The 18,156-nt window shown below is 45.4% G+C and overlaps 1 protein-coding gene across 2 annotated transcripts in view; it reads left to right on the plus strand.

Moving 5' to 3' along the window:
- The window catches only part of ZKSCAN1 (zinc finger with KRAB and SCAN domains 1), a 22,509-nt gene extending 9,028 nt beyond the window's left edge, over window positions 1-13,481 (plus strand). The window contains exons 2-6 of one of the 2 annotated variants that reach the window (XM_081819362.1): window positions 908-1,423; window positions 1,669-1,822; window positions 3,782-3,873; window positions 4,153-4,279; window positions 6,483-13,481. In XM_081819362.1, the coding sequence (XP_081675488.1) occupies window positions 998-1,423; window positions 1,669-1,822; window positions 3,782-3,873; window positions 4,153-4,279; window positions 6,483-7,375 (1,692 nt within the window). In that variant the 5' untranslated portion in view covers window positions 908-997 and the 3' untranslated portion in view covers window positions 7,376-13,481. The remainder of the gene's footprint in view (window positions 1-907; window positions 1,424-1,668; window positions 1,823-3,781; window positions 3,874-4,152; window positions 4,280-6,482) is intronic. The other variant, XM_081819363.1, reaches the window with a different exon arrangement.
- Window positions 13,482-18,156: the final 4,675 nt, after the last annotated feature.

Genomic DNA, 18,156 nt, shown 5'->3' on the forward strand with positions numbered 1-18,156 from the left:
ACACCAGCAGTTGTGCCTCCTTGCTAGGGCCATTGTGGGAGGAAATGAGATGATGCGTGTACTGCTTGAAGCTTGGTGCCTGGCACCCTGCTGACGCTCGGCTCTCGCTGGGCTGAGTGCCGTAAAAGCCTGGTGTCATAACCTGCCGCCCCTGGAGGTGAGGTGTTTGGATTCAGGCAGACACCCCAAGGGTGGAATTGGCCTATTGGAGGTTTCTCTCTGAAAAAAAATTTTTTTTTTTAAGATTTTATTTATCTGAGAGAGAGACAGACAGCACAGGCGAGGGGAGAGGCAGGCAGAGGGAGAGGGACAAGCAGACTCCCTGCTGAGCTGGGAGCCCAACACGGCTCGATCCCAAAACCCTGAGATCATGACCTGAGCCTAAGTCAGATGCTTAACCGACTGAGCCACCCAGGTGCCCCTTTAAGATTTTATTTTTAATAATTTTTTTTAAAGATTTTATTTATTTATTTGTCAGAACGAGAGCGAGCACAAGCAGGGGGAGCGACAGGCAGAGGGAGAGGCAGACTCCCTGCTGAGCAGGGAGCCCTATGTGGAACTCGATCCCAGGATCCTGGGATCATGATCTGAGCCGAAGGCAGATGCTCAACTGACTGAGCCACGCAGGCGCCCTAAGATTTTATTTTTAAGTAATCTCTACACCCGATGTGGAGCTCGAACTCACAACCCCAAGATCAAGAGTGTCACTTGCTCTACCGACCAAAGGCAGCCAGGAACCCCTCTGCAAACCTTAATATATAAAGTGACAGTGAAAACAGCGTGCCTCTGGAGGCTTTTTCTTTTGCTCTTCAGAGGTGTTTTCAGTGCTTCGATGTGCAGCCTTGTGTGAAGTGCTAATACAGGTCACTTTTCATAAAGGCACTAATAATTCTGTTTACTGTGTCAGGAACAGCACCGAAACATTTCAGCAAACATCTCCTAAGCCAGGAAGGAGAGCCCAGACCCTATTTGGATCAAGTCCGCCCCCTGAGCCTGAATGATGACTGCAGAGTCCAGGGAAGCCACAGGTCTGTCCCCACAGGCTGCCCAGGAGAAGGATGGGATCGTAATAGTGAAGGTAGAAGAGGAAGATGAAGAAGACCATATGTGGGGGCAGGATTCCAGCCTGCAGGAGACGCCTCCTCCCGACCCAGAGATTTTCCGCCAACGGTTCAGGCACTTCTGTTACCAGAACACGTTTGGGCCTCGAGAGGCTCTGAGTCGACTGAAAGAACTTTGTCATCAGTGGCTACGACCGGAGATCAACACCAAGGAGCAGATCCTGGAGCTGCTGGTGCTGGAGCAGTTCCTTTCCATCCTGCCTAAGGAGCTCCAAGTCTGGCTGCAGGAATACCGTCCCGATAGTGGGGAGGAGGCCGTGACCCTTCTGGAAGATTTAGAGCTTGATCTATCAGGACAGCAGGTAAGAAGAGGTGAAACCGATTGTGTGTAAGCAGCGCATGGGCTTTAAGCCTGGAACAAAGAGCAAGTTACAATTTAAAGCTGGCCGTAGTTGTCCTTGTGGTTACTCTTTATGCTCTGCTTGGGTACTGAAAGGTGTGCTGGCCTCCTTCTCCTGCATCCACTGGTCTGCTTACCATCTTTTTGTTTGTTTAAATTCCCATTTAAAAAGTGATTTACCCACAAGCCCACCCTGTTTGTCCTCAGGTCCCAGGTCAAGTTCACGGACCTGAAATGCTCGCAAGGGGGATGGTGCCTCTGGATCCAGTGCAGGAGTCCTCGAGCTTTGACCTTCATCATGAGGCCACCCAGTCCCATTTCAAGCATTCATCTCGGAAACCTCGCCTCTTACAGTCACGCAGTAAGAACTTAGCAAGGTTTCATGTGGGGAAAAGCAAACTATTCGGGATGGGGGTGCCCTCTCTGTGTTGCTGAGGGCCTGTAATTTTTTTAAAAAAGCATGCTTGTCTTTTTATCATTACACATTATTGTCATTATTACTAAATATTGGGGGAAATCTAACTTAGAGAGCAGCCTAAGGAGTTAATGTTACTGAGAAGGTAAATGAAATGTACATCATGAACTTGGATGGACATTACATTATTCTTGGAATTTTTAGCATTTTGAACGTCCAGCAGATTTTTTTTTTTTTTTACAAGAAATTGCTGGGAAGAGGTTATATATTTACCAGCCTGGGTTTTGAAACACTCTGGTCCAATCTCATAAGTTACCTTGAAAAGGATCATTTTTTAAATTCATTTAATTTAAAATGTATAAAAATGTCATATAACCTCTTTTTCTAGCTTTCAGAAATTTCAAACAGTGGGAAAAGGATGGAAGAAAATATTTTGTTTTTGTTTGAGGAATAGGAGAAATGTCATTTCAGGGTTATACATAAAAATCAGTTTAAATTTTTTTTTCCTTTGAGGAAAATATTAACTATGTCTTTATTCAATTTAAAAATCAAAGTAGGTACATAGAATATCAGTAAAAACAAGACTATATTAAAAGTCCTGTTGTTCAGTAAGCGTTGCTAAAGGTACGTTCCTTAACCAGTGTGTTCATTTGTGCTGACATTTAAGGCAGGAATATGAGAGCTTCAGAAAACATTCTCTTCTGTGCATTCTGGAGGAATCTGTAAATCAGTGCGTTGTGCTGACTGATCCACCACTGACCATCCAGTCCCAGTCATGTCCTGTACAGGGCTTGTGAGGTCTCTCCACACTCCACAGGGGGGAAATCAACATTGAGGAGAATATTTGTAGTTTTCAGTGCTTGATTAGCACCTCCTGGCACCAGAATAGAGGTTTAGAGCCCCTGGCACATACAGTTGATACTTAGTAAATAGTTCTCCAGGGAATTCAGCCATATGCATTTATCCTTAATTCCCTCCCAGCACTACTCCTCTTCCAGAGTCTTTCCTAATTCTCGGAAGGTTAAGATGCTAGATACTCGGTCTTTCTGCACATTTTGCTTTAGCTTGTTTTATAACTCTGCGGTCTGAAATAGTTACAAGGTTTAGTAATTCAGTTTCAAATTCATTTCTCTTATGTCTTTGCAGCTCAGTAACATTCTCTGTTTATCCAGTAACATTACCAAATCTAATACTACTTGGCAAGGGAAGATCTTAATTTTGTGGTTTAAAAATTTGTATAGTTGTTGTTACACACTGCAGTTTGTGTGATCGTCTGATAGACTGTCTTGTATCAGATCAGGGTCGACCCACACTTCTGCGTACTAGTGTCTCATCGACATTTGAACCACGCATATGTTTAATCAAAAAACTGTGGCTAAGTGAGGGAGAAAAGTAGGAGGACCAAAAATGGCCAGAAAAGACCACCTTTGTGCCCTGTGTTTCAAGATATTACTACTAAAGATTGTTAATGCTCGTGTTATATTTTCTGCAACTGAGTGAGGTTGTGATGCTCTGGTACTGTTCCTTGGACTGGAGAAAATTAAATTGTGAGCCCAACTTGAATCATGAACCAGAAGTTACCCACTTCTGTAGATAAGGAAGAATAGGAAGCCAGGTTGTAATTCTGGCTCTGCCATTCTTAGCCGTGTGACATTAGGCAAGTCATTTACTTTCTCGGTGTTTGGTTTCCCCCTCTTTAAACTAAAGGGTTTGGATCAGGTGATTTTAAGGACCCTTTTGTGACTTGGAAAAGCAGAGGTCATATTTTTTCTTCGTTAGAGTCTCTGTAGTTGAACACTGAACATCAAACATGCTTGGGCAGGAAAGAGAGTGCCCCGGGCCCTTCTTGGAGGGGAGGACCAGAGCAGAGCTGGTCTTACTCACAGCTCCTTTCTCCTCCCTCAGCTCTCCCTGCCACCCATGTTCCTGCCCCTCATCACGAGGGGAGTCCCAGAGACCAGGCGATGGCATCTGCACTATTCACGGCAGATTCCCAGGTGAGCGGTGGGCCCCTCTGCCTTCCTGAGACCCTCGTGTCCGCCTCTCTTCCTGGAGCTCTTTTAGCTCTCTCCACCCCGGACACAGTCTTGATGCCCCTTCCCACAGACTAGCCCCACTCCCACCCTCCCCATCCACCAGAGCCTGGCATGATCCCCTTTTCTTTCCCAGCATCCTGCAGGCTTGCAGTCAACTCTGTCCCTGACTCCCAAGTTTGGGTGATGGGATTGTCCCTGAGCTGTGGGAGAACTGAGTGTGGGGATCTCATATTATTTCAGGCAATGGTGAAGATCGAGGACATGGCCGTGTCCCTCATCCTGGAGGAATGGGGATGTCAGAACCTGGCTCGGAGGAATCTCAATAGGGACAACAGGCAGGAGAATTATGGGAACGTGTTTTCCCAGGGTAAGACTGATACAGGATTATTGTCTAAGATTGTTTTGCGTCTTTTTTTCGTTAGTTGTGGGATCTCTGATGTGTTCAGTTGAGAGTTGACAAGGATTGAGAGACTGCTGAGCCCCTTTTCTTCAGGCCAGATAGAGAAGGAGCACGTTTGTGTTCATTTAAACCCCAAAGCCTGATACCGTGATTCCCTGATTCCAAGTGGATTTTTTTACTTTTAGGTAGTTTTTGCTGTTTGAAATCAGAAATACTCTTATGTTCTGAGTTCTCGCCTCTTCTACCACTCTGATAGCTAGGATTTGTCTCCAGTCCCCATCGGTTGTAATGTAGGTGCCTCTGTCGAGGGGATAGAATCTGTATTTCCTATTATAGAGGTCCGGGTGAGACCTGATCATCATCAGTCTAATCCTAACCTAGGACCACATTCCTGGACTTAACAGGCATCCTTCCATGGGCTTGCTTTCTTCTTCCATCCTGTGAGCGCTGCTCCACAACAGCTTTGTGTAATTACTCATGACTTGTGCCTGTGACCTCCCTTACGATCAGGACTCCCCGTTTCCAAACCTAACGGTAATCTTGTACAGACAGTTCTGCTCCTGGACATGTAGTAAGAAAAACAAGCTCTCAGAGGCATCAACCAGATAAGACAAGGTGACCCAGTTGACAAACATTCCCATTTGTCCCCTTCCCTCAATCCCTGGAAGACAGTACTGCAAAGCAGCTCTCTAATAAGTTGTGTCATGGGATGTCCACAGAGAGACTTCTGCCTACAAGGACAGAGGGAGGGTGAGTGAAGGGAACTGAAGACACAGAGTTACTAAAGAAGCCTCAGGTTTTGTTTTGAACCATAGACCTAACCAGGTGGTAGTTTCTTGGTACTTGCTCTTTGGACCAGATTCTGAAAATTAAGCCAAAGAACTGATCTGTGTTTCTTAGCTGGGTATTACCTACCCCGTGATAACTTCAAAAAGCAAACAGTAGTTGGAGACAGTCTGGGAATTATCCCAATAACCAAGGACCTTGGCTTGGAATTCAAAAGAAGTGGACCGATTTCCTCTTCTTACGGTTGGTTCGGTATTTACGGCGATTTCATCACTAAAGTCAGGGCTTAGATACTATTCAGGTTTCCGTGGTTGCATCCGGGGGCCTCTTTGGGATAGTGCAGACCCACTTGGAAAGGGCTCTTAAAGCCAACTAAATAAAGAATAGTAGAGTTGCGATAACTTGGGTTTTTTCTTAGATAAATCTAGACAAGTATAAAACGTGCATGTTCATTGAACAATTTTCATTCTCAATTTAAAAATAACGACACACAGAATCTAGCAGACTACAATAAAGATGTATTCCAATGTTTTAATGTGCTGGTTGCCAAAAGACAGGATCAACTTCGCGTTTGTAAGATTTTGGTTTTTTACATCATCTCCTTCAGGGGCCATATCCAGAATTGTTCTCAGTTTCTTTTCTGTTCTCAGGTACTCTCAGTGGTCTGTCAGTGAAGGTTTTTAGTCACGTTTACTAATGCCCCAATCAACTTCCTCACCCTCCACTCTGATAATTGAGCACTGTCAACTGTGCTGCTCTCGCTGGAGGAGAGAGACTCCTGTGTCTGAAGACCCAAGTGACCTGCCAAGTCGAGAGCTCCTGTGTTGTCCACTAACCGTGGCCTTGTTAAAAATCTCCCAGAATCGGAGTATTCGCTTTTCCTTTATTAACTATATATATGCCTTCCTTTGTGGGCTAGTACCGCTTACCGTTTCTAGGAGGGACCTGTCCATTCTCTTTGTTCAAACTCCTACTTAATATTAGAAACAGAACGTGATTTTTTTAACATATATTCCTTCATATTAATAATTGGGTAACCAAATCCTAGAACTGTGAATTGTGACCTCTTACGTTCCTTCTTTCCTCCTCCCTTCCTTCCCTAACTGGTTCTGCTCCCTCTGCTCTTCACTCCCCCACCCCCATGTGCGCTCCCATCCTCTCCCTGCGCTCCCTCTGCTCTCCTCCCACTCAGCCCGCCCTCTCCTTCCCCAACTCTACTCCATGTTGTCCCGATTCTTTCCCCCTGCTTTTCTTATATTTTATCCCCGATTAATACTGTGAGGTCATTTTGCAGGCATGTAGAAGCTTCCAGGAAGACAGTGTCAGTTGATTAACCCACATATTCAAAAGAAAATGGTGCCATTTGTATTTTCTATTGTGTCAGGTTGTGAAAACAGGAATGAGAATGAGGAGTCAGCCTCAAAGGCTGAAATCGCAGAAGACTCAGCGTCACGTGGGGAGACAACAGGAAGATTCCAGAAAGATTTTGGAGAAAAACGTGAACAGCAGGGCAGAACAGTAGAAAGGCAGCAGAGAAACCCTGAGGAAAAAACAGGAAGAGAAAAAAGAGATTCGGGGCCAGCTACAGTCAAGGAAAAAAAACCCACCGCGGGAGAGAGAGGTCCAAGGGAGAAGGGTAAAGGTTTGGGAAGAAGCTTCAGTCTGAGTTCAAACTTTAACGCCTCTGAAGAAGCTCCAACGGGAGCAAAGTCCCACAGATGTGATGAATGTGGGAAATGCTTCACGAGGAGTTCAAGCCTTATTCGCCATAAAATAATCCACACTGGAGAAAAGCCCTATGAATGTAGTGAGTGTGGGAAAGCCTTCAGTCTTAACTCAAACCTGGTCCTGCATCAGAGAATCCACACAGGAGAGAAACCTCATGAATGTAACGAGTGTGGCAAAGCCTTCAGTCACAGTTCGAATCTCATTCTCCATCAGCGGATCCACTCTGGAGAGAAACCCTATGAATGTAACGAGTGTGGGAAGGCCTTCAGCCAGAGCTCAGACCTTACTAAACATCAGAGGATCCACACAGGGGAGAAACCCTATGAATGTAGTGAATGCGGAAAAGCTTTCAACCGAAACTCGTACCTTATTTTGCATCGGAGGATTCACACCCGAGAAAAGCCCTATAAGTGCACTAAGTGCGGCAAGGCCTTCACCCGGAGCTCCACCCTCACTCTGCATCACAGGATCCACACCAGGGAGCGAGCCTCCGAGTACAGCCCCGCCTCCCTCGATGCGTTTGGCGCATTCCTGAAAAGCTGTGTGTAAAGTGAGAATTCGTCAACAAGCCATTTCCCCCTTTTGTTTCCAGAATTACTTCAGAGATTGTGCCCACAGAGGGGAAAAAAAGGCGGCCTCAACAGATTAAAAGGAAAAAAAAAATCACACTTCAGGATCCTTGTAGTTCCATCAGCAGTGTTCCGCCTTTGCATCGTCTGTGGGCATGTAATCCTTCCATACGGCCCCTGCAGGGAAAAGCTAGTCCTATGGAGAATCCACACGATATTTCCATACAAGATAAAAGCACACATACAGTCAAATGTCAAGCTTTTCAGTAATGAGGATACCTTTAAGGCGCTCTCAGACTCAGCAACCACAACATAGAATTGAAAGATCAAGATTGGCTCCGTGAAGGCAATACTGGGGTTTTAAAGCTGCTTGCTGCAAACAAGCCCTACTTGGCCAACATCTTGCTCTACCTTATTTCTCAGAAACAAGGAACCGTTAAAACAAACTGCATTGCGACATGCTGCTCAAACTAGTTATATATACGATAAGTTATATACGATCACTGGTAGCCTGCCAAAGCTATAGAAATCTAGGACTGTGCTGATCGGTATCAAACCAAAGATTTCTAGCTCTTCCTGAAAGAGGGTATGTGCACCAGTCTACAGTTCCAAAGGATTCCAACAAATGTAGATGGTTCTATCCTCATCGCTGAGATAAATTCTACTGAAATGGCAACAATGATTCAAAACCCTTCTCTCCCTTCTCGAAATCCCAAAAGCACTATTGCACTCCAAAATGCATTTCTCCACAAGTTAGCACTTGATTGATTGTAGACTGTCTTTTAATCCTCCGTTGTTTCGTGTATGAAAGTTTTCATCATGCCCCCTCCCCAAAGAGATGCTTCGAACATCAAGGGATCACTCTGTATCCCGACAGCACTGGATACAGTGCTGAACACGGAAGAGGTACTCGTTATACCTGACTTCTACCAGGACTTCTACGCTTACGCTGAAGTCTGTGTGAATCAGGAGTACCTGAAGTAGGGTCGCCTGGCCCAGCTTTGGAAGAGGACCTTCGGAGTCCGAGCATGCTACAGCTCCAGGGTCTGATGTTCCTTTTATCCTGAGTATAAAAGAAAGCCGCTGGGTAGCTACCTGCATAAACTTTTCTAAACACAGATCTGTGAGTAAATAACCACGGAATGCCAGAAACAACTCTCGTCATCATCTTCAGAAAAATAGGAACTTTTACTAAGGCCGTATCTTGACATCTTTCTGGGGCGAAAGATCTTAGCCAGAATTCTCTTCAGTCAGCTGATGAACAGCATGATCATTTAGGCACTTTCTCAGTCATTTGTGACTGAATAATACAGTGCAGAAGACATGGTTTTTGTTGCTTTTCAGAACAAGGAAAGGTGTAGAGTGCATTTTCCCCCCACACTTTCCAGAATGTTTGCAAAGGCATTTGATACCATCAGCTGGCAATTCCCCAATGTGTGTGTTGCTCTGGGAAGTTCATCGACAAGCTGAGATGTGGTTGGTTGTATGATAGTTGAACTGCACAGAGTCTTTTCTGTTTCTCATCCCTGAAGACTGAGGGGAGGCTAGGAAACTGGTCTTTTCCGTCGTCTGTGCAGGAGGAAGCAATCGGCTGCCTAGAAGCTAGTGACAGACGGTTTTCAGATACACACACGGGAGAGCCAGGTATCCTGGGCGTCATAGGCAGTCCTCAGGGACTCGGGGAGAAAGGTCTCTGCTCGTGAGAGTGTGCAAATGATGGTGCACAGCCCTGCAGGAACTTAGAAACAGACTAAGAGCAGACCTGAAGACTCTCTGCCTAATGGGAGAACCCCACATAGAGTTTGAGTTTTTCCCTCAAGAAACGACTAAAACTGTCATCCTTCAGCAGTTGTTCCCTGACCGACAACTCAAGCCCACCAGACGCCCTGGCTTTATAGGGAACCAGTGAGGTGGGGGCAGCTGTGGCCTCAGTTCCAGACCAAACTAAAATTCTGCGCAGCAGTGATTCTTTGGCCTCTCTTCATAACTGGGACCAACCACCTGGAGCTTCTAAGCAGTTCCATCAGTGTCGCCTGCGGAAACTTCAAGGAAGTCCCCTGGTGACCGGGAGAATTCCATCCATCCAGTTTAAGAACAGCAGGAGATGCTCCAGAAGAGTATACCTAATGGCTTTTTATAGTAAATGAAGGCGGAAGAAGTGCTTTTAAGGTTTTCTTCAAAAAGTGAGCCACAGTGGAGGCTTCACACAAACCTGCTGGCGCTCGTCAGCAGAGACTTGCCCCCGGGAAGCCCTGAGAGCACCGAGGCGCTTCAGCCCGGGCACCAATCAAAGCGCCGACTGTTCTGGAGAGGCAGTGAACTTTGGTTGGTTCTACATGGGCCTTTCTTGGGCCGCAACTACATGCTGCCATCACGCAGTCGTCGTTTGTGTTTTGAAAGTTCGGTGCAACCTGCGCCTCGCGTTTCTGTCCTGTGCCAACCATGGGGTGGTCACCGTGGTTGCCTTAGGTCTTCGGCAGACGCACTCCTTCAAGCAGCCATTTGAAAACGCATTTTCTGAAGAAGCCAGGCTTGGGCTGTTTATTAAAACCATTCACGTCACGTCCATTTATCAGCTGCCCAGCGCGAAGTGTAACTGGGTCATGGTCAGAAGGGCTTACCACAGCTCATTAGCGTCGGGGCGTTCAGAAGTTCTTGACGGGCTTGAAGTACTCCGTAGTTAACCATTAGCATGCTAGTTGACCTAATGGAAGTTTTTGAAGGGTTTTTAAGAAAATACCTTATTAAATAAACCTGCCAGGAAGAGAAGTGAAATCCTTCAGATTGTGGGGAATTTGTTTCTACTCCAGCCTGGCAGACAAAGCTACAGCCTGAGAATATAGATCTCAGAATATGAGGCATCTTGATAGGCTAAGACACTTAGTATTTTATTCAAGGCATAAAAGTGAGACTGTGCTAACTTTGTACAGAGAGTTTGCCGTGTTTGACGTGTGTGACCACTGACATCTCACATACATCAGAGAATTCATTCCAGAAGGGAACCTCATGAATGCGATACGTATGGCAAAGCCTTCCATCCTATCTCAGCCCTTAGCATCAGAAAGCTTAGCTGTTAATAAACTTTATTAATATTGTACCTGAGGCGAACTTTCATGTATACCACTCGTTGCTTTGGACAGAAAATGAATTCTGTCAGTATGTTCCAATCATGTAATGAATTTCAGAAACACTGCAGAGGAAGCTTGATCTTAACTCCAGAGGATCCACAGAAGAAGAAAAAATGTGGGGAAATGCTAAAAAGAAGGCAAAAACTGTTCATGCTGGGTACTTCTATATATATTTTGTATGACCGCAATGTCAGTGTCCATGTTTTGTACCTCTGACCCGGTTCTACTCTGTATTCCCTGTAAACAGATAATGTACTTTATTTTAATCTATTTGACAGAACACGTCACTCCAAAAGAGCAAAGTTTTGGAGTGAGTAGTGAAGGAGGTGATGTGGGTATAGATAAAAAGTCAGTTCACAGACCTGAGGAGGGGGGAAATGAGAGAAAAACCTTCATAATTTAGTGCTTACCAAATCAGGAGAGGAGATTCAGAGATTCCTTAGGAGAGACAGGTTAATAGGGCTCTAGAATGGAATGGTTCCTAGAAACATCTGCAGCTTCCTGGGCGTTTTCTCTTCAAAGCCAGGAAGTGGACCCCTTAGCTGCCAGCTCACCATTCCAGGCAAAGAGAATGGATTCTCTGAGCTTCCGGTGGGGGGGGGGGGGGAGCTTCTCCGTGAATTGAGAGCGGGGAATGCCCTGGGAAGGCCAGTGGACCACTTAACCTGACCAGATTGTGGAAACCATAGTCCCGCTTCCCCCACTAATCTTCATGCTTAGGAAATTTGGGATAGCAAAGCACCAAGATGGGCCCTTTCCTGGAAAATAGGCACAGATGCATCCAGTTCCTGGCATGGCAGGAAGTTTTTCTAACAAGGCTGGAGAAGCATTTTGTAGTATTCCCTTTGGCTGTACTCCTGTGTACCTTCCCTGCCCCCCGCTCACTTCCTCGGATTGTTCCTTCCCCATGACTGTTGGAAGGCTTGTGAAGATTTGTAGCTATGAAGGAATTTTTTCCTCCCTTTTACCCTAGAGTTGATCACCTTTCATTCCAGGGTCTGGTCACCCTGAAGTCCTCATCAGAAGCTAGCTAACCAGGTTCATCCTACCATCCTCATGGAAGATTTGGTTACACGAATTGGAGTAACAGTATTAAAACATAGTCAGACGGTGACAGCAATACTTGCCAGAGGAGCCATATTTTTTGTGTGTCCCACTCTGAGCAACTTCTCAGAAATATTTATGAGGGGGCTGGGTTCCCCATTTGGGAAACCATGAAGGTCTGCAGGTTGCAAAGTGAAACGTAGAATCAGAGAAGAGAAAATTAAATGGTATAAATAGATCTTTTCGTAGAAGTTAGAGTAGATTTTTATTTCAACTACTACTGGAGAATTCAATAAAAAGCATTATTTGAAAAGTTTTCCTAACATAGGTTTAGGTTTTGTTTTTAGAATGGACACACTACTGTACATTTAAAAGCAGTTACTTATTTTGCTACTCAAATTAATTTTTTATTCTATCTGAAGATGAAATTACCTGTTTTACTTTTCAAAGCTTTGTAAAGCAAACTTGAAGTTATAGGGAGGCTAAGCCATCTCCAATTCTGCAGGTCACACAAAAGTTGGAGAAACACTTTGGACATCTCATTTGACAGAATGTCCTAACATGAGAACATAGTTTTCATATTGTCCGGTCTGTTTAACAGTGGATACCACAAACCTCATGTTTTTCTCTTTATCCTAAAACAGTGGAAGGTAAGGAGAGGCATTAGGTTGACTTCTAAGCAATGTTATTTTAACAGTAAGAAAAAAAAAAGTCTTTAAGATTTCTGCCCTCCATTTACTTAAAGAATCATGGCTCATTTAAGAGTTACACAGTAGTCAGCAAAGCTAATTGGTCTTAAAGTCAAACTTTCTCCCTTCCACAAGCACTCATTAAGCAGTGAGGCTAAGTGTTTTAAGATACTAAGAAGAAAAAATGAGACCTGTGAGTGAAAGGTGGTGTTAAAACTCGGATTTCATTCCAGTTTCACATTTGGGTTTTAAGTTCCTTGGGTCCAGGGAAGGGACTAGGCAGCTGCAGTCGCCCCAACTCAGGTGTGTTGGACAGTGCTCGCTTGCCTTCCCCCTCACCTCAACCTCTGAACAGTTTAGGTAAGGTTTCTTTCTGCCCTAGCGAGGACAAAGCATGTTAGGCTTAGAGCTGCTTCTGCTAGTAGCAGGAGTTCTTCCGTGAGAACAAATAGATGGGGGGGGGGGGGGGCAACAGACGGTGATTGTGCCGGAAAATCTTGGTCTAAAAATAATGTGAGTTTAAGGTTAAGGGGGGGCGTTGTAAGCAAAATCAGCAATTATTTTAAAAAGAACATAACGTATTTTTATTAACTTGTAGTTAAATATAGATTATTACAACCAGGTCAACATCATAAGCCTAAATCTATATAGAGAGCTAACTCAGGCATTGTCTTGTTTTTCTGTAGACTGGATAAGACAAACCTTTCCTGTTTTGTCAGTCCCTAGTTTCTTAGTTTAGAATAAATTAGACCAAAAGAAGAAACTTGTCTTTGTATACCCTCAGAATTAAGTTATTGCTGTTGAAACCTGGCCTTTCATTTCACTAGTCTTAGAAGAGTCCAGATGCTTGGTAGATGTTCAGTAAGTGATTTTTAAACTGAATTTGTTCATTTAGAATCCTCATTAACCTTTCTAGGAAGGCTTCTTTGAATAAATAATGGAATCTTAGAGGAAAAGTGGTTTGTTTTTTAAAAAGCTAGGGAACTCCTCTATTGAAAATAGTTTGAAAACTTGATGGAGGACTAAAGTTTCCATCATGAGAAATGGCAGCAAAGTACCACTGAATGCATTTATAGTCAGTGGTCCATTTTGGGAGGCCGGTGGTATCTGACAAATGTTAGAGCAGATGGGGAAGGAAATTATGGGGAATTGTAATAAATATCTCTTTATGTCGTTTCTCTTCTGGGTCATGGTAAAACAATAAATTATCACCTCTAGGTCGCAAGGTTGGCGTTTGTTTTTTCTCACTCTTGGTTCCATAAATGCACACATTTCAGATGAGGCAAAAAAGCATAATTCCAAAGGTAAAAACTGGAACCGCGACCTGCAGGCCCTCCTTGCGCAGATGAACATGTCCTCCTTCATGGGAGTTTCGAGTTCTAGGTAGCTTCTCGGAAGGAGGAGAACCAGATAAAAAATCATGGAGTAAAGTAGCTTTCAGTGATTCCTCCAAACACGATTTTCTCAAAAGATGGAACCATTAAAGTACAACCTTTGACCGATTTATGAAACTCAGAAAAAATTAAACATCCTAATGGTCAGCATGTGATCTGATAGTTCAGACCTTCACACTGACCTCTCACCCGATAACCTGGTTTTGCTATTGCATAATAATAGCGAAACACACTCCATTCGATTTTTTTTTTTTTACTTTGTCTCATTTAAATAATTCATTTATTCACCCTTTTTAGAGACCAGAATCAAGGCACAAAGTGTTCTATCTGCTTTGGTTTCGGGGTCCTTACGGAATACTGACTCCTGCCCTGCTTGCTTTCCAGGGCAACAGTGGAATAAGCAATTTTTTTTAAAGAAGTAAGTAAAAGGTGGCACATGTTGGGGGGAAATGTGTTTTTCTGCATTGATCTTCACAATGAAATACCAGCTCAGGGGAAGTTCACCTTTCCTGGGCCACTGGCCTGGCCTGGGCCGCCCAGAGAGCAGAACCTAAGGTGAGGGCTTGTGTGCCGGTGATTATTTTAGGAAGTGATTCCAGAGAACCAAAGTGAGGGACAGGGCAGGCAGAAATGGGGAGGAATCCAGTACATTCTTGAACCTGGTCACTGCTGTGGAGGATGGGCCCTGTGGCAGATTCCAGCCCTGAGCTGCTAAAATCAGCCTTGGGCACAGAGAGGACTAGAACCTTACAGCAGCCCGAAGGGCACACAAGAGTCAAGGGTCAGGGTTCCTTCCAGGAGCTTCCCGCCTCAACTTTTCACTCTGTGCAGTCCCCGTCAAACCTGGTGGCTGCCTCTCCTGCCTCCATTCCTGAGCCTTTGTCACAGCAGCCCGAGGGAAACATGCAGACGAGCCCACCTATCTTCTACCCTTAACCCTGCTGGATAATCCTGTTCACTGCCTGCTCTTAGGTTCCTGGTGCAGGTGTTTCCTGCTCTCCAAACCCCCATGCTGGTCACGGCTTCACGTCACTCTCAGCAGATGGCTGGCACCTCAGCGTTCCTTCCCAGGGGCCTGAGGCCACTGGGACGTGCTTCACTGTCTGGTCCTTCCTGCTCCCTGGAGCCCCTGGCCTTGCTCTCAGGTGCCTCCATGCTCCTCCTCACCCCGCAGCACCTGTTCTGCGTTTAAATAAGCACCCGCCTGTAGCTTTAAGGAGCAAGACAATCTTTTGTCTGACTTCGTCCTCTCCTTTTGGCTGCCAAATTCCTCTACCAAGTGGACCGGTGACCACTTCTCATCTCTGCCGCCGATCCCCCTCTTAAAGCTCCTGGAATTCAGCTCTTCCCCAAGCACTTAAATCGCACCGCAAAAAGATCACTGGTGTTCTTAACAGCATTTTCTCTCGTCTTCGTTCTCCCTTCTCTAGAATGTTTGGCCATTTCCTTGAAACTCTTGTCAGTGGCTTGTATTAGGCTGACCTTCAGCCCCTCTCTCTCCTTCACTCAGGAATAATAACCATGAATTTTCTCTAATCCACACATCAGCTTTGCAAAGACAGTTGCCTGGTTTTACAAGTGCAGAAACAGGCCCAGGAAGTGAAGCGGCTCACCAAATAAATGGCAGAGCTGGATTTTAGTGTTTGTTTTAAGTTTACTTATTCATTTTTAAGTAATCTCTACACCCAGCGCGGGGCTTGAATTCACAACCCTGAGATCAGGAGTCGCATGCTCCACTGACGGAGTCAGCCGGGCGCCCCTAGAGCTGGATTTTCAAACCAAGTGTGTGACTCAAGCAACCGGGTTCTCTCCACTACTTCATTGTCCCTTGTTCTCCTTTATGAGCTCAATTCTCCCTTTGTGAGTCACGCGATCCCACAACTACATTTATGGAGCAGCCTAAGTGCAGTGGTTAACCGTCCACAGGCATCTAGTGGAGCTGATGATCCCCTTCCCTCAGCTGATGCGCATCCCTTTGCAATCCCAAATCCTCCAAGGAGCCAGATTACCTCTGGAATAATGGAAATTGCTATACAGGCTTAAGGGGCCTTGCTTGTCCCAAACTATCCGTGTGCCTCTGCAAGTGGTCACCACTGCTGCCAAGTCTAAAGCATGGCCTCCACACCGGATTCTTGAGCCTAGGAGGTGGTAGTCTCACTCTACCCTACCTGGATTATCTTTATCATGTGCCCTACATTTGGTTCCGGATTCCACGTTTTAAAAGAGAAGCGGTCCAAGTGCAGGATAACAAAAGCAAAACCACCTCATATGTCCAGTAAAGGGTTTTCCTTGATGAGAAAACTCACTGGGAACTTGGTCTTTGCCCTCAAATATCTAAAGAGGGTTGCAAGAGGGATTCAGTTTGTTCTGCATGAGTCCCAAGACATAGAAACAAAAATCCTTTTCAGCAAACATTATTGTCAGGCCACGTACTAGGAATAAGAAAAAGAAAGCGATAAGCAACAAGTAAGGCAGATAAGCGAAGCAGTTCTGCCTCGCTACTACCAGGACTCAGACAAATTAGAAAAAGGCACCCCTTCCTCGAGACACACACTCGGCTGCCTTCTGTTGGCAAGTTGTGATAACCATACAGTTCATTGATCACTCCCTGATAAGAAGGTGAATGGTGGCCCTTGGGGTGGTGCTGGGCACCAGCTGCACAACCAGGAGTAGGCTTTGTGGAAGCCACGGGCAGAAGAAAGAAGCTTGTTGAGGAGCCAGCCAGAGCTGCATCAGTTCATTCAGGTACGGCTGGGGGACCTCGGGGGGCCTGCGCAGGAAGGGATTTTGCATGGGGGAGGGCTGGGCCAGATGCCCTTTGTGATCCCCTTCTGTTCTGAGAGTATGCGAATTTTTCCGGGTTCTTCCAGAAACCAGGGGAACAACTTGCAACCTGCTCTTGTAAAAGTCTTGGCAGAAAACTTTACCCTCTCTCTCTTTTTTTTAAAGATTTATTTATTTGAGAGTGCACAGGCTCGAGGTGGGGGAGGGGCAGAGGGAATGGGAGAGAGAATCTCAAGCAGACTCCCTGCTGAGCATGACCCCGTCTAGGGGTCTAGGGGCTCGAGGTGGGGCTCAGTCTCACCACCCTAAGATCATGACGTGAGCTGAAGTCAAGAGTCAGATGCTTAACCGACCAAGCCACCCAGGCACCCCCACCCTCTCTTAATAAGGAGAAGGCAGGTGGCTCTCTCCAGAAAGGGCAGAATTGGAAAAAAGGATCTGTGATAGGTGGAGCCACATCTATCCCTGGGGAAGGAGGCATGGGGGGTAACATTAAACCAGGGAGGAGATCAGAAATAATATTGTAGCCAAGAATGTTGAAGATTACAAATCTCTTACTGTTGGTATAGTCAGTTACAGAGCTAGTTCACTTTCATGTGATCCAAATGCTTTAAAGTTGTCAGAGAAGGTGGGGCACCTGGCTGGCTCAGTCAGTAGAGCATGCAACTATTGATCTCAGGGTTGTGAGTTTGAGCCACACACTGGGTATAGAGATTTCTTAAAGTTGTCAGAAAAGGTAATGTTTTGCCCATTTTCCAGATAATCAAATTGCAGATCTAAACTCCCAAGGCTCAATAGCCACGGGGCTCCAGCTCTAAGCTTCGGGTTGTCTAACTACATCACTCTGCTTGTATTCTCTTTTCCTTTCATTTTCTTTCTTTCTTTGTAATATTTTATTTTATTATTTTTTTTAAAGATTTTTTTAATTTATTTATTTGAGAGAGAGAGCACATGAGAGGGAGGAGGGTCAGGTGAAACCTGACTGCTGAGCAGGGAGCCTGATGTGGGACTCGATCCCGCTGAGCAGGGAGCCTGATGTGGGACTCGATCCCGGGACTCCAGGATCATGACCTGAGCCGAAGGCAGTCGCTTAACCAACTGAGCCACCCAGGCGCCCCTGTAATATTTTATTTTTTTAAGTAATCTCTACACCCAACGTGGGGCTCGAACTCAAAATCCCAAGATTAGGCATTGCATGCTCTTCCAACTGAGCCAGCCAGGCGCCCCTGCTTTCGTTTTCTTTAGCTGAATGAATGTCTTTGCAGCTCCCCAACATGCTGTATACATGCGGACTCCTTCTGGAAAATAAAAAGGAAAGTTTTCACAGTTGTATTGCGTGAGAAGTTTGTCCAGCCCTGTTCTAGGAGAAATCAAGGTATGATCACCCTCTACTGGCCAAGCATAGTGACAGCAACAAAAATAAGCAAGGCGAGAATGAGCAAGCAAGGTCTAGAAAGCCACCATTTGAGGGAGAAACATGACCACCATGCTGCTGGAAGGGGAAGGAGGAAGCCAGAGCCTACAGTAACCACTGGTAGCTTTTCCCTTCCAGATTTCTGCCACAAAGGAGAGATCAACGCTTTTTCTCTTTCAAGACAAAAGACAACTGAGCAGCGTAGAGAAAGAGAGATGGGAGAGTGTGGAGGTCATTTAGGAACTGTGGACCCTCCAAGGGCCCTCGGTCAGTTCAAACATTTCACAGTCCAAGATTCAGTGTATGTG

The sequence above is a fragment of the Leptonychotes weddellii genome, chromosome 5, assembly GCF_054177405.1.
Source record: "Leptonychotes weddellii isolate Sample4059 chromosome 5, ASM5417740v2, whole genome shotgun sequence".
Taxonomy (NCBI): Eukaryota; Metazoa; Chordata; class Mammalia; order Carnivora; family Phocidae; genus Leptonychotes; species Leptonychotes weddellii.